We start from the raw sequence: 14,052 nt of genomic DNA, 5'->3' as shown, positions 1-14,052 counted from the left end.
CATCCCATTGTATCTTGAATGGAGTCTCTCACTTCTAATTGGTCCATTTGTGTGGATTTTTAAAAAATGAAACGGTACAGTATTTTACATGTTAGAGATACTCCATATGTAGCATAATCTCAATCATGGATAAATTTGATTTTTAGAGGAAATTATGTTGGTTACTTTTGACCTAATGCTGTAAGTCTATAAACAGTTCGTTAAGACCCAAATCCATTACAATCATCTTCTTCTTGTACTCTAGCTTTGGCAGTTTACACACAATTGTTATATTTAAAAATATATATTTTTCTTCATATTAAGGGTTATTATATTCTGCAAAGTTCTGTGTAGGTTACTGGGGAAAAAACTATATAAAATTGGGATATGAATCCCTTTCTTCCTAAAATCATGCTTTGGAAGAGATATACAACATGAGTGTCTTTCTTATTTTTTTGTGGGGGTGGGAGATGATGTTCAAGGACTGAAACGATTTCATTATTTATTAAATTCTTCTTCTGAAAATTTAAGAATGTTTAAGAATTAAGAAAGTAACTTTCTTGGGTTTGTGGATTATGCACAGTTTATCTTATAATAACCTTGCTAGAGTCGAGCCAATTTGCAAAAGCGAATGTGATTTTGAACGTAATTCTTTAGAAAAGTAAGAAAGATTTCAACTCAGGGGATGTAATAATAAGGTAATTCACCAAGTAAATTAAAAATGAATTCAATAAGCAAGAGAAGACCATTTCTAATCTGAACAGAAAAAGATGATGGATATCACATTCAGTACTAAATATACTAAGTGTTCAATCAAAGCAGTATTGAAAAGATAATACATAAACATTGGTATATATCACAATTTGATAAAACATCAAAAAACTTGCTTTTTAAATGTGGACTAAATTTAAAACATAATTTGGTTAGGGCTGATTGCCTACCCTTACCTACACAAAGATTTTTAAGCATACATTTTAAGATACACAAATATTTTAAGCAGAGTTTAATCTGTGCTAAAAAGTAGAAAGTAATTATTAAGGACTCTTATTACTGATTATCTGCACCTAGAGGCTGCTTCCAGTATTTACTTATACAGTATGTTCTGTAAAAAGTGTCACTGAGTGGTGATTGTTAATTATTAGATAATTGGTGAGTGGGAACTATACAGTCCCATGGGACTAATTAAGTGTTATTTTCTATAAATGTGTGTACAAAGCGCAAGTAGGGGCTGGGTTTCTGCAATGAAGACTCCTTTACTGTACTTCTTAAATCCTTGGGAGGTTTAAATGTGTTTGGGCTCCTCAAGCCTTCTTAGTTACTTCTTACTTAGATTGCCACATATACATTTCAGTGCTCCATAAAGTCCTATGCAGCTTGCAAGTGTAAATGATTTTACACTTGAATTGGGCTTATGGATTGCAGTCTGACATATTGATGAAACTATATTTCTAATTTACTCCAATTGTCAGAAAAGTGCTTTGACAATGAATTGCAAGCAAACAGATTTGTGCAAAGTGAGATCCATCACTTCAGAATGCACACCATTGCATAAGCGCAGAAAGAAAAGCAACTTCATCACTCTGCAGTATACTGGCAGCTTTCTGTCAAGTGTTGGAGAGCAGGCAGGTCAGTATACTCATACCTTTGGTGATTTATGAAATGAAAACCTCTGGAACTGCTGTATAAATGTACAAATGTTTAAATGTTTAAGATTTTGCTCTGCAGAAAAGTGACTTATCTTGAATCTTATCTTAGTTGTAATAGTCTCACACTATCTGTTTTACCCACAGTGTGGCACTTTGGATGAAAATGAGAAATATCTGGACAATCACTTTAGAGAACCAGCAGAAACCTTTTGTGCCCCTGACTATAGAGATTTTGTGGTGAATTGGTCACACCAAACTCTTTATGAATGAAACTGAATGTGTTGAAGACTTATTGTATTAATACAGTGAATAGGGGGTATTCTGTAAAGGTGAGGAGGTGAAATGAGAAAAGGGTTAGGGCACAATTCAAACTGCCATCAGTTAAAGGTATTTTCTGTCATTTTATTCAAGTTTAAGATCTCAGAATTTACTGCTGTTTTCAGAATACCACCAATTAAAAGAACAAGGGAGATCTGTGTTATAACAGTTGCTACTGTAGGTGTCATTATCTGTTGAAAGACCATAAAAAAACATTAGTGGTTGATTTCAGTTTATGATTTATACCTTTATATAATGGAAAATTTAATTTCACAGCAAACAGCTAAAACATGTAGAAACAGTGTAATGCAAAAGCTACGAGCAAGTTAGAACCATTTGAGCAATGAAGCTATTTCAGTCATTAGCATCTTACAAGAGTCACGGTAAAATCTGCATAGAATATCCAGTTTGTTCCACTTTATTTTATAATAATTATTTGGCCTTTACCAGTCTGTGAAATTAAGGATACAAAATACGCTATGGAATTCAAATGCGCCCGTTATTTTTTCTCTTGGCACAGCTGGGTATGACAATGGTAAAAAAGCAGACCAATAGCCAAAATATCTCCCAACTGTTTCCCAATTTGCAAATGCTCACAGTTAATTTTGAGCCTAACATGGGGATTGACGATGGGAACACTAATCTATCAGAGCAGGCCTCTCTTCTATGTTTTATTAATAACGAGGGGTACAAAAAACATAACAGTTCTGGGATTACTTCACAGTTGTTGAATCATGCTTTGCTATGACAGAGATTCTTCTATACCATGTGCATTATGGAAAAGGTTTTTAAAATAGATTTAGCATTGTAGTGAACTACACATTCATGTGCAAACTAGTGTAAGACTCAAAAGTCACCAGAGTAGCTCCCGCCTTAGAAACTGGAAAGAAATAGGGCTCACTGTGTGATAAAGCAGGCTCTCACTCTTATCTATTGACCTGTGGAAAACTCTATTGCAAAGGTTTGAAAAATTAAGACAGCTCTTCCAAGTTTTCTCCTGTTCTGCTGTAGGAAATTAGGAAAGAGGAAAATAGATGTCTGAGTCATGAAGTCCTTTAGTGAATAATTTTCAAGCCATAATTCACATTTATCAGGATCAACTGATGCACAATTCATTTGTATCTAGGTAGGATAATGACCAGTTCATGTCATATGTTGTTATTGGCTATCTTATTATTTCACCATCCCAAATGTGCCAAGAAATGTCAGTTTACAGAACTACAAAAAAAACATAGCATGCAATTCCATATAACTCACTAGAGACTAAAGAGAATCCTTTTTTCCTTACATAACTGTCTTCAGTGCTGTTAAAGAAGGCTTGTTGACTGGCCTTGACTCAAAAACATTCCCCACTCTCTCTGTAGTAGTCCATAGTACTGTACTGTACATGCAATTCTTATGTGAAGCACCTGCTCAGCTGTGAAGAGTACTTAAAACTTTAATCAGAGCTAAATTGTGGTTGTTGAAAGGCACTGCTCTGAGTACCAGGATTGTTTGAGTATGGACAGTATTTCAGGCCAACCGTTTCTGTGAGGCCCAATTTGTATGTAGTACTTCTGGGTTTCACGGTTTCATTGTTTTTTCTGTCTTTTAAAGGCTTCGTTGTTAACTACAACTAATAGGTGTGCTAAATGTGCGTTGTATTTGTGTGTCTATAACCTATAATATTGTCCATTTATGAATGGTCTTCTTGATAGAAGCGTCAGTCCATCTACCCACCCCTGTTCAAACTGCTTTATCCAGTAGAGGGTCACGGGGGAGCCAGAGCCTATCCCAGCAAGCAACAGGTGCCAGGTGGAATACACCCTGGATGGGATGGGTCAGTCCATCTGAGGGCACACACTCACACTAGACCCAATTTCCCCAGAAGCCTGTTAACCTTCCACTATGTGGACTGTGAAATTGAAGAAATTGGTGCACCCTAAGGAAACCCACACCAGCATGTGGAGAACATACAAACTCCACACAGATAGCACCCTACGTCCGGAATTGAACAATGTAATATACATGAGAATTATTACTTTTAATAATTAGGTTAAGAGGCTCGTAACATTTTCTTTCTCGGTAGCCTTCGGCAAACCTCATTTCCTAAAACATTTCCCACGAGCACATGTTCTTACTTATTGTACCTCAGAGAGTTAAGGACATTAAATCTAAAATATCCCATCTGTTTAAGTCACTTGAAGAAGCTTCTAAAGTGTAGGAATGCAATGACCAAAAATTCAAGACAACATTTGTAAAAAAAGGGAATGAAAATTGAACATGAACCTTGTTTAGAGTCAAAAAGGAGCAGACTGAGAATATTCCCTCAGGGAGGTAACTGGTATCAAAATCCGACATGGCAGATCCTAAGGTCCCTTTTACTGTGGACAGGACAGACATGCTGCTACCAATAGAGAGAGATAAGGGAAAATATAACACCATTTAAGATTAAGTATAGTACTATTGTGGCCCGTTATTTTCCAGCTCAACACAAAATGTAAAGACTGCATTTGAAAGAGAGTACTAATGAAATTCTAATGAAAAGAGCAAAATAATGCTAGTCACGACCAACAGGTACAGTATGCCTCATTCTAATGAGAAATGTTCTCTTGTTAAAAAGCAACACTCTGGTAGGAATCCGAGCCTTATCCAAGATTCCGTATTGTATCTTAATACCTGATTGGATTTTCTTTTAAAAATAAGACGTGTATTGCGAACACAAACCAGAGAGCAAAATTCAAGCGGTTTTCCTGCGTTTCCAGTTAAGTGTATTCCAGTTGATCGGCGGTTACGACGGACGGATATTGTCGTTTAATAATTCATATATTTATATATCGAAATTACCTAGGCTTGAATTTGCACAAACCACTGCCACATCAGCAGCAACATAATTTCGATTAAAAACGCCGTTGCGGTAACCACGGTAACTCCCGTCCATCCAAATCTATCGTTTTGCTGTCTATTCAGCACCATTCTGCTCCTGACCTATCTCGGTTTCATCGCAGAAAGACACAGAGAGAGAGAGAACCGGTGTAGATAAGCGTGGTATCTCCACCTATATAAATAGCCTACAGCTGCAAACTTCACGTGTCAGACCCAGCACTACTGTACCTGCCATTTGGATTTTTCTACTAGATTATCGAAGTATTTTTGTCTGGCAGGATTTTTGTGCGGGAGACAGGGAGGGATGAGGTTCTGAGTGGTGGAGTGAATGTAGTTTGCTTTCAGTCTCTGAGAGCTCCTCCTTTGTGGTTGTGGAGGATAGTAACATCGCTTTTGCTCAATGAGAGCGAGAGGGCACGAGAGAGGACTGCATTCTTCATTTCATTCTACTGCTGTACTACCGCTCCTACTCCGTAAAGGTAAGTAACGCAGCAGGAAGGGGGGGGGGGGAACTATTCTGCGATGAGTATTTGTAAACGCTGTCATTATCTTTGTTTTTGTAAAGGGTTTCTGTAAAGGGGATGTTTGATTTTACCTTCAGAACAATTTAGAACACACCCAAGGAGCGCTCTCTTTCTTATAACAATATATCGTAGGACAGGCTTCGTGCGTTTTCCTAATTCATGTTGTGTCATGTTCACAATTGAGCACAGATCTTACTCTATTACTTAGAACATCACGTTCTTAACCGGTATCTTGTTTGCGCATTGCGAATGCGGGTTCCGCTTTTTGAGAAAAGTTACAGAATAAAACAAATAAAATGCATTCTTTTACAATAAACATAATTAAATTCATAACGAAAATTGTGAATTGATAATGACTGTTATCACTTGCAATTTAATCGAATTTTGATTTGAATGAAATGATTACTGGAAGAATAAAGCCGAACAGTTGAGCAAGTACAAGGAACATTACAGGTTTTGCTGCCACTACCAATTAAACAATGCTTCACTATTTGCAAAATAGGTTAAGATAACTTAATCTGCATAAAAGAAGAAGAAAGTAGAGCTGATGATCTATTTACGACTTCTTAAATCCCATTAAAGACTAAAGGTAGTACAGCTATTCGGCTTAAATTAATTAAAGTTGTCACTTAAATTATATGCCAGGTACTGTACCAACAATATTAAAAATATTTAAATATAAAGATTTTAATTCAATCCTTTGACCAAAATGCTCTTCAGAATTTCAGGAATACATTTAATACTAATGGTTATCTTTACTGTGAAACGAAAACGCATTCGTTCATAATAATATTTTGCATTATTACTGTCATTATGCCAGCACACACCCGTTTTGCTATTATAGCGCGGATTTTATCACCAATTTTTCGTTTCGTAAGCAATAAATGTACAGTAGCATAGCAGTAATAATCTCGAAGAGTTAGAATCCAAGAGGAAATAAATATTTCGTTTCTTGTTCTTATAACAACTGATTTGTTTTACTTTATAAGGTTTACTGGCACTACAAATCTATAAAACTCCTTGGGAGAAATGCATGGACATTTCTCAGGGCAGGAAGAAACCAGCTAAATATGTTAGTGCCCCACAGTTTTCTAGAGGATGTGCTTTAAATGTCAACTCTATTTCATCTGGTATTTAATAAATTATTAATTATCAGTGCCCCTTTTCAACAACACGCAGAAACATAGGTGAAAAGGTACTATCAGGTGGAAATGAATACCGACCTGGTGCAGAGTGACTCAGAAATGTTAATTGCCGTTGTACTTTAAATTCGTGAGGGATTGAACTGTGTGTTTATTTAAGCAAAGTGTGTTATGCTGCAGCCTACATTGATCATTTTGAGACTGGTTAAGAAATTTCGTAGTACCGCACTATTGTACTGTAGTTATAGTACACGGCGTGCACGAGAATTTAGGCCTACAACAACATACAGTATGAACACATTGTTATAAACACATGAAATAACATTTAAACTTAAGACTGTACAATCATTCGGTAGCAAATAGAACCATCGATTAGTCGGAAAAGGTATATTTAGTTTCCACACTGAAAGACATTTTCATTGTGTCCTGGTTTAAAGTTTTATGTTATCTTCATCGAAGTACTTTTTTGTTATTGAGAAAACTTTTTATATAAAACAAATTTATATGATTTAAAGTAGGTTTACATTTGTTTCTTGGCCTTATTTGCGTTAGAATACCACTAGTCAGCGCTGTATGCACCGATCAATGACAAATTATTCTCAAAGCGATACAGTACGTACATGTAATTAATTATATTATGCAATCGGTAATTATTAGTAGTTAAGAATGTAGAATATATTTAGAAAAATAATAAAAAATAACGTTCAGTAGATTAATTACATTCAATTTGAATTGATCATTTCTATGTTTTGTCAATTTGATCCCCATGCTATCACACACATTCCTGAAATAATGTGACAAGTTTTATTATACGTTCTGGCAAAAAAAACAAACATATTTGTATTAAGGGAAGAATGTGGTGTATAGTTAACAACATATGCAATAAGAAAGGAAAGAGAAACCTGATTCATGGCCAAGAAGCAATTGTACCTTGTAAAATTTCACACCCTTGATAATATAAAAAACTATTCATATTTCAGTGGTGTTTAAATATAACGTACAACAAATACTATTAATTCATTGTTTGGGATAAAATCCTTAAAAATATTTCTACTAATGCCCTGGGTTAATCTGTATAGAGTTTGTATGTTCCCCACATGTTCATGTGGGTTTCTGCTGGGTGCTCTGGTCTCCTCCCACAGTCCAAAGACATACTGGTAGGTTAATTGTCTTCTGGAAAAAATTGGCCCTAGTGTGAGAATGTGCGTGTCTGTGTCTGTGTGCGCTGTGTGATATCCTGTCCCAGGTGTATCCTGCCTTGTGCTCGCTGCTTGCTGGGACAGGTTCCATCTCCCCTGTGACCTTCAATTGGTCAGAAAATGGATGGAATAAATAAATATGAAATTACAATGATGTTATAATTGCTTAATATGAAATATTTTTTGTTAATTTACACTGGTCGGTCGGCTTTAGACATTCCTGTAGAAAACACACGCATGCTAGTTATTTAGTTGACTAGAAGGCAGTGTGTATGATTTCTAAAGGAATGATAGAAACTGATGTGGCTTACTGTACATTGCAAAATAAAGTATAACATTGAAGCACAGCAATAAAGATGGAATCTTTCAGGAAGAAAAAGTTTGCTTTTCAGAACACAGTCCTCTGCCCCTAACCTAACCAAGCCTAACCTACAGTAATAGGTTTTGAGTTTATTCTGCATTTTTCATGTGCTGCAGAGAGTGTTCTTTTATATCAGACCACTTTTTGTCTTTTATTTTTCTTTCAGAGACTATTATGAGGAAGCCGTTTGTTCTCCAGGCCCTGGTCCAGCAGACGTTCACGTTTACCCACTTACAAATTAAGTAAACGAAAGAAAACAACATCATGCATCTCCCTCAATAAAGTAACATGTCCAGCCCTCCATCTGACCATTAAACTAGCACCTCATACAGCAATGGGTTTAAATCTTCCAGGTTCTGACGTTCTGAAGGAGTTTTTTATGGACATGGGGCCCCTGGGCTGTAAAAGGCATCGGCACATCAGGAGAAAACTAAGGCCTGTGCGCATCCTGGGGCTGGTCTTGAGTCTTCTGGCAATAAGCGGGGCGTCGTTTTCCTTCAGTGCCTTGACATGGACCACGCGTCACACCACAGAGCTGTTCTCCACCACGGAAAGCCGGCAGTCAGGGGCTAGACCCCACAGAACTCTGCTGGGAACAGAGGACCAGCAAGATCAGAACGTCTCCAGTGGGCCGCCAGTTGCCATGACACAGACGGTGGAGAACAATAAAACCGAACCTGTCCACCAGGGAGACTACCCAGTAGACCTGTTCAGCCTGGAAGAAAGGAAAAGGGGGGCTGTTGTCTTGCACATGTTTGGGATGCTGTATATGTTCATCGCCTTAGCCATCGTATGTGATGAGTTCTTTGTACCCTCACTGACTGTCATCACCGAAAAACTCGCCATCTCCGATGATGTGGCAGGTGCAACGTTCATGGCCGCGGGCGGATCAGCTCCAGAACTCTTCACTTCTATAATAGGAGTTTTCATCTCTCACAGCAATGTAGGCATTGGAACCATAGTAGGCTCAGCAGTGTTTAACATCCTTTTCGTCATTGGGATGTGTGCATTATTCTCCAAAGAAATTTTGAACCTCACCTGGTGGCCACTCTTCAGAGACGTGTCCTTCTACATTATTGACTTGATTATGCTGATTGTGTTCTTCTTGGATAACTACATCCACTATTGGGAAAGTATGTTCCTCCTGGCAGCTTACTCAACCTACGTTGTCTTTATGAAGTACAACACGAATGTAGAAGGGGTTGTGAAAAACATTATAAACAGGAATAAAGTTATGGAGGTGGCTGATGTCCAAGCAAAGGTAGGTTATCCTTCTCTTTTGCAGTGTACGTTTATTGTCAATTTACCATCCAAATCCAATCTATTGTGCTAGTGGGATTCAATATAGCTGAAGAAAATTAGAGGTGACTCTGGTGTTCTAAAGACAGCTCTGGCATATGTTTTATTTGGATAGAAGTCAGACATTCCTTTGTCTTGTCCAAGATGTTACTGTACATGTTCTCCTGCTTCTGTTGCCAGTGAGAAGCTGCCCTTCTTAGCACTGACAAAGATAACCTGCAAGCTGGTCCTGTCGAGCGATCCAAAACTTGCTTTCCTCTTATTACAGGTTAAAGACTTCTGCCAAAACCAAAACAGATGGTGGTCAGAAAGCAATAAGCAGAATTAAGAACACTGAGTCACTGGCTGTGCACTAACTAGTATTAATGTAACATAGACTACAATCAATGTGAAAATGATTCTTGTGGATCACATACTACTTAAATAAGTGGTATGGAAAAACTACCTAAATACAAACCTTGTAGTCCAAAACAAACTACTTAAAAACTTAAATCATAATTCCCATGAAGGAGCATCTCCATTGGGCAATACTCAGGATTTAGTTCATAGTTGGATGATGAGCACATCAGGAAGACACATGAGAAAAAAGACACAACTCACAATGTCACAGCAATTCTGTAATTAGATACAGTCTGGGAAGTGGTACTGTAAAGTTACAAAAAAGACTAGGCAATTCCTTTAAGGTAGTGTATCAGATCACTCTTCCCTAGACTAATTTCAGAGCAGCAATATCTTTTAAATTGGATAGATTTTACTAGTGTGTTGTACAATTGTAATATAAAACCCTTAGAATCCATTTCTACTCTTTTAACATCTTCTGTTTGCCTGTTTATTGGATCCACTCTATTGCCTAGAAGATGAAAATAACAACATAAACACCTTTCTCATTGTTATTTTCTTTTTTTCTCAGTGTTTCCCATCTTATATACAGTAGTTAGTTTTTGCTAAACCTGCAGTTTATGTAACACTATTCACTTGTTCACAATAAATATCATCTGCCAGGTGTGCGCTCAGGCATCTTCTAAGTCTCAGCCATCTTCTAAAAATATTGGGCAATGATAAGTCCTTTTCTTTTACACCCACATAACGTGTCTTTTTTAAATTCCTCCATTTAGTAAGAGTGTGAACTGTCATTGAGGAATCAAATCAAATGTGATCGCAACTCGCAAGCGTTCGAAATTAGCTAGACTTTTCTTAATTTTGTTTTACTGGCCTGTACCTTGGCATTTTAATTGCCCAAACATGAGCAATATTATAGTACAAAAATACCATAGTAAAGAAATAAAGGTACAAAAATGAGCTTACAGGAAGGATGGGGAAGAATAAGAAAGAAAAGAAAAGAGTAACAGAGGAAGTCAAACATCCTATATGCTATATTAACACAGTATTAATAGAGCACAGTGCTGTATTTTGTGATTGAAACAAGATGCAGAGAACGTGGATTATGGCATTTATTCTGGTGGTCTTGCTTATGTTTAAAAAATACATCAATTTAGTGTGTATATTTATTATTGTAGATCATGAGTCTTCATTAGTTCTCTAAGCCAGTAGATGTGAGAGGGTGGAGAAATGGGTTCCATTCGAATGAAAAGTCTTACCAGATGTACTGTATGATAATATTTCATGAACTGAGTTTATTATATATTTTCAAACCCAACAAATGTGACACCTATACAGTGCATTTGGGATAAATTGTATGCGTTAATGAGACTCCCGAGCAGGTTGGATTTTGTATTGCTTTATCTGCGAGTAATGCAAGAAATGTTTTCCTCAGTGCTGTTTTTTACTAGCCTGAACATAGTAATGACATCTATCATTCCCTTTGTCAGAAAAACAAAGAAAATATTCCATTTTCCATTTTAACTTGAATTTATCAGAACAATTTGTCAGTATGCCACTGTGTGCATGGGAATGCAGACATTGCTATAATAAATACATTTAATAAAACACTGGAAGTGAAGAAAACCGAATAAGGACAGCAATAAAATGGATAATTCATTATACAGAGGGAATTGGCTGTCCCATATGAGGGAATGACATGTCAGCAACCTACAAATGAAGTTCTTGCTCCAGAGTGTAACTTAGGCCATGACTGTTTTTGTCTTTTGTCTACTTTCTTATATGTCTGTATAATTTTGATTAAAAGGTCAGCTTCAGAAGGTATATTTCAGACCTTGTTAACAATCCTCAAAACTTTCAAGTGTCCAGACACAAAACTGTCCACACAGTGATGTCAATACAGGTGACAACACAAATTGGTTCTGTATTTCTGAAGTAATGTGACAAAGTGTAAAATATGACCATCTGTAACATTTACAAGCAAATGCTGCCAAGCATAAAATAATCCTAAAATGTAACATTTAACCATAGAAAGATATAGATATAGAAAATATGTTTGACAAGGATCAATTGATTTTTGTAAGCAAATGTAATTTCCTTCAAAAGGGAAAGTACATGTTTAAAATGCATAAATATTAAAAATGAAATAAAGTATTAAAACATTGGATTTCTCCCAAACTCTAAATGTGTTATACTGACTGATAACGTTTTATCATATGTTATCATATACAGTAATTATTGAAGAGTAAGAAGACTTGGTTTGAAGATGTATTGAAGAGTAAGAAGACTTGGATTGCTTGCAAGTGTAGTTCAAATTATACAGGGTTATAGTGATAGACTATTTATATTGTAGTATCTCTATGGGGAATTTACAAGTTTTTTTCTTGTTAGAAAAAAACACAATTAGTTTTTAAGTCTCATATATGTGTTTCGATATATTAACGTAAGAATCTTAATAAATAAGAAGATAAGTTTTCTCTTATTTTTCAACATAAGGAGGAGTCAATCTGTCCTAAAAGCAATCTAGAATATACTTTAAGAATACAGGCTTTATTATTAAAGTCACTAAATCAGTACAAATGTGTAGTCATAGTTATTTCACTATATTTTACTGTATACAGTATATATATATATTAAAATAATTATTGAAAACCAAGTGCAGTACATTATGGTGGTAGGTTATTTGTACTGTATACAGTATACTGTCAGTTTCACTAAAGTCCTATATGAAATAATCAGACCTAGTGGAACATATTGGCCAATCAAAGTATGTGTCTGTATATGATACATACTGTATGTATGTGATATGATATACAGTATGAAAAATTTATTCTGGGACCTCAAGAAATTGTACTTAGTATTGTTATTGCAATATGCTTGAGTTATCAACTCTTGTTATTCTCAAGATCAAATATAAAGGATTTGTACTTGCACCAGAGTGGTCTGTGTAATGGCATCACAGGGACTCAATATTACCGTCATGGTTACATTACTATTATCACTATTGCCATCACTCTATAAATACATGTTCTTCTGTACTTTGTTTGTAGCCTTTGCTAGCTTTTCTGGGATTCTTTGCAATGATAACACAAGTGCATTGTAAGTGAAAGCAGAGTATATCATTTGTTTTTTGTTTCACATAACATAGATCCTTCTGTGCAAAGTCAGACAACTTGCATTGTACCGTGCTTCTCTGCATTGAGTGTTCTTCCCACTTCATGCAGAAACACAGTTCTTTGGTGACCTTCCCTTGTAATTTTACCCATTTTATTTTAAGCAGATGGATCTCCATTTTTCAGTCCAAAAAGCGGTCTTTTAGTTTTATGGATGTGTAGAGAGAAAAAGTCAATTAGATTTGATTGGTGTTATGGATTGGTTACTGCTGTATTGGATCCCAGTTCTATCCTGGGGGACCACTGTCTGGTGTTTTTGTTTTGTTCCAGCTGAGCTCTGAAATCTCCATTGACAACCAATTGACAGCTTTAATTGATCTGCCTGCTTGTTTACACTTTTGGTTAACTTTTTCCTGCACTTAGTCCTGTGTTGCAAAAATACACTACATCAAGGGTGCTGTTTCCAACAACTTCAGAACTTTAAGAAGACTCCCCTCAACTTGTTTACCCTTATTTCTGACTAAATATTTCTTAATTGGTGATTATTTAAGATGTCAGCTTTTTGTCCTTCTGTGGAGATCCAATTTATTACACTTCAGGCAGCACAGCTGAAAAAGGGAAACTCAGAATTAACAAAATGCTAATTGATACCATACCAGCTATTAAGAACTTAGCTAGAGCAAGCTTCAAATGATACAATGTTCCTCCAGGACCAGGGAAAGAAGCACTACACTACCAAAGTTCATATTGGCTCATGAGGTATAGCTCTACTTTGAGTTGTTGAAATCACATTTTTTGGAGTTTCTGATCAATGTGTGCTAAATATTACTAAATTTTTATTCTTACCCAAAATAAATCATACTGTATTCAGTAAGTACAAAGTCAATTATGTTAATACGGTAGAAAACATAGGCTTTAAGTAAATCAGTGATGTTCATAACATACAGTACATATATTTTTTTCTCCTAATTGTGTCTAACATGTTTAGGGCTTCTGAATAGAATTGTATTCACTATAGAACAAAAAAAGAAATAGGAAAAATATAGAAAATGCTGACATTGATGGTCATGAAAAAACATAGCAAGTAAATTTTTGAAACTGGCCTTTGCAAATTATGATTCTTTCTGCTCTGGTAAAAGACTTCCTTAACTCTAAGGTTCTGTGAAAGATATCATCTGAAATGAGATTTTGAATCCCAGCTGGTCTATGTGCTGTAACAACCAACTGTTGCTGAGAAATGCCAAAGGCCAGGTAGATGGGACCTAAG

The 14,052-nt window shown here is 36.1% G+C and overlaps 1 protein-coding gene across 1 annotated transcript in view; it reads left to right on the top strand.

The window, feature by feature from the left end:
- Positions 1–5,088: 5,088 nt before the first annotated feature.
- slc24a2a (solute carrier family 24 member 2a) overlaps positions 5,089–14,052 on the top strand; it is a 92,842-nt gene continuing 83,878 nt past the window's right edge. The window contains exons 1-2 of the mRNA XM_088914801.1: positions 5,089–5,287; positions 8,201–9,295. Coding sequence (XP_088770927.1) covers positions 8,369–9,295 — 927 coding nt within the window. The 5' untranslated portion in view covers positions 5,089–5,287; positions 8,201–8,368. The remainder of the gene's footprint in view (positions 5,288–8,200; positions 9,296–14,052) is intronic.

Source organism: Atractosteus spatula, chromosome 1, assembly GCF_055471065.1.
Source record: "Atractosteus spatula isolate fAtrSpa1 chromosome 1, fAtrSpa1.hap1, whole genome shotgun sequence".
In the NCBI taxonomy this organism is placed as follows: Eukaryota; Metazoa; Chordata; class Actinopteri; order Semionotiformes; family Lepisosteidae; genus Atractosteus; species Atractosteus spatula.
Note: the sequence above shows the minus strand (reverse complement) of the source record. Positions and strands in the feature narration are given on the sequence as shown.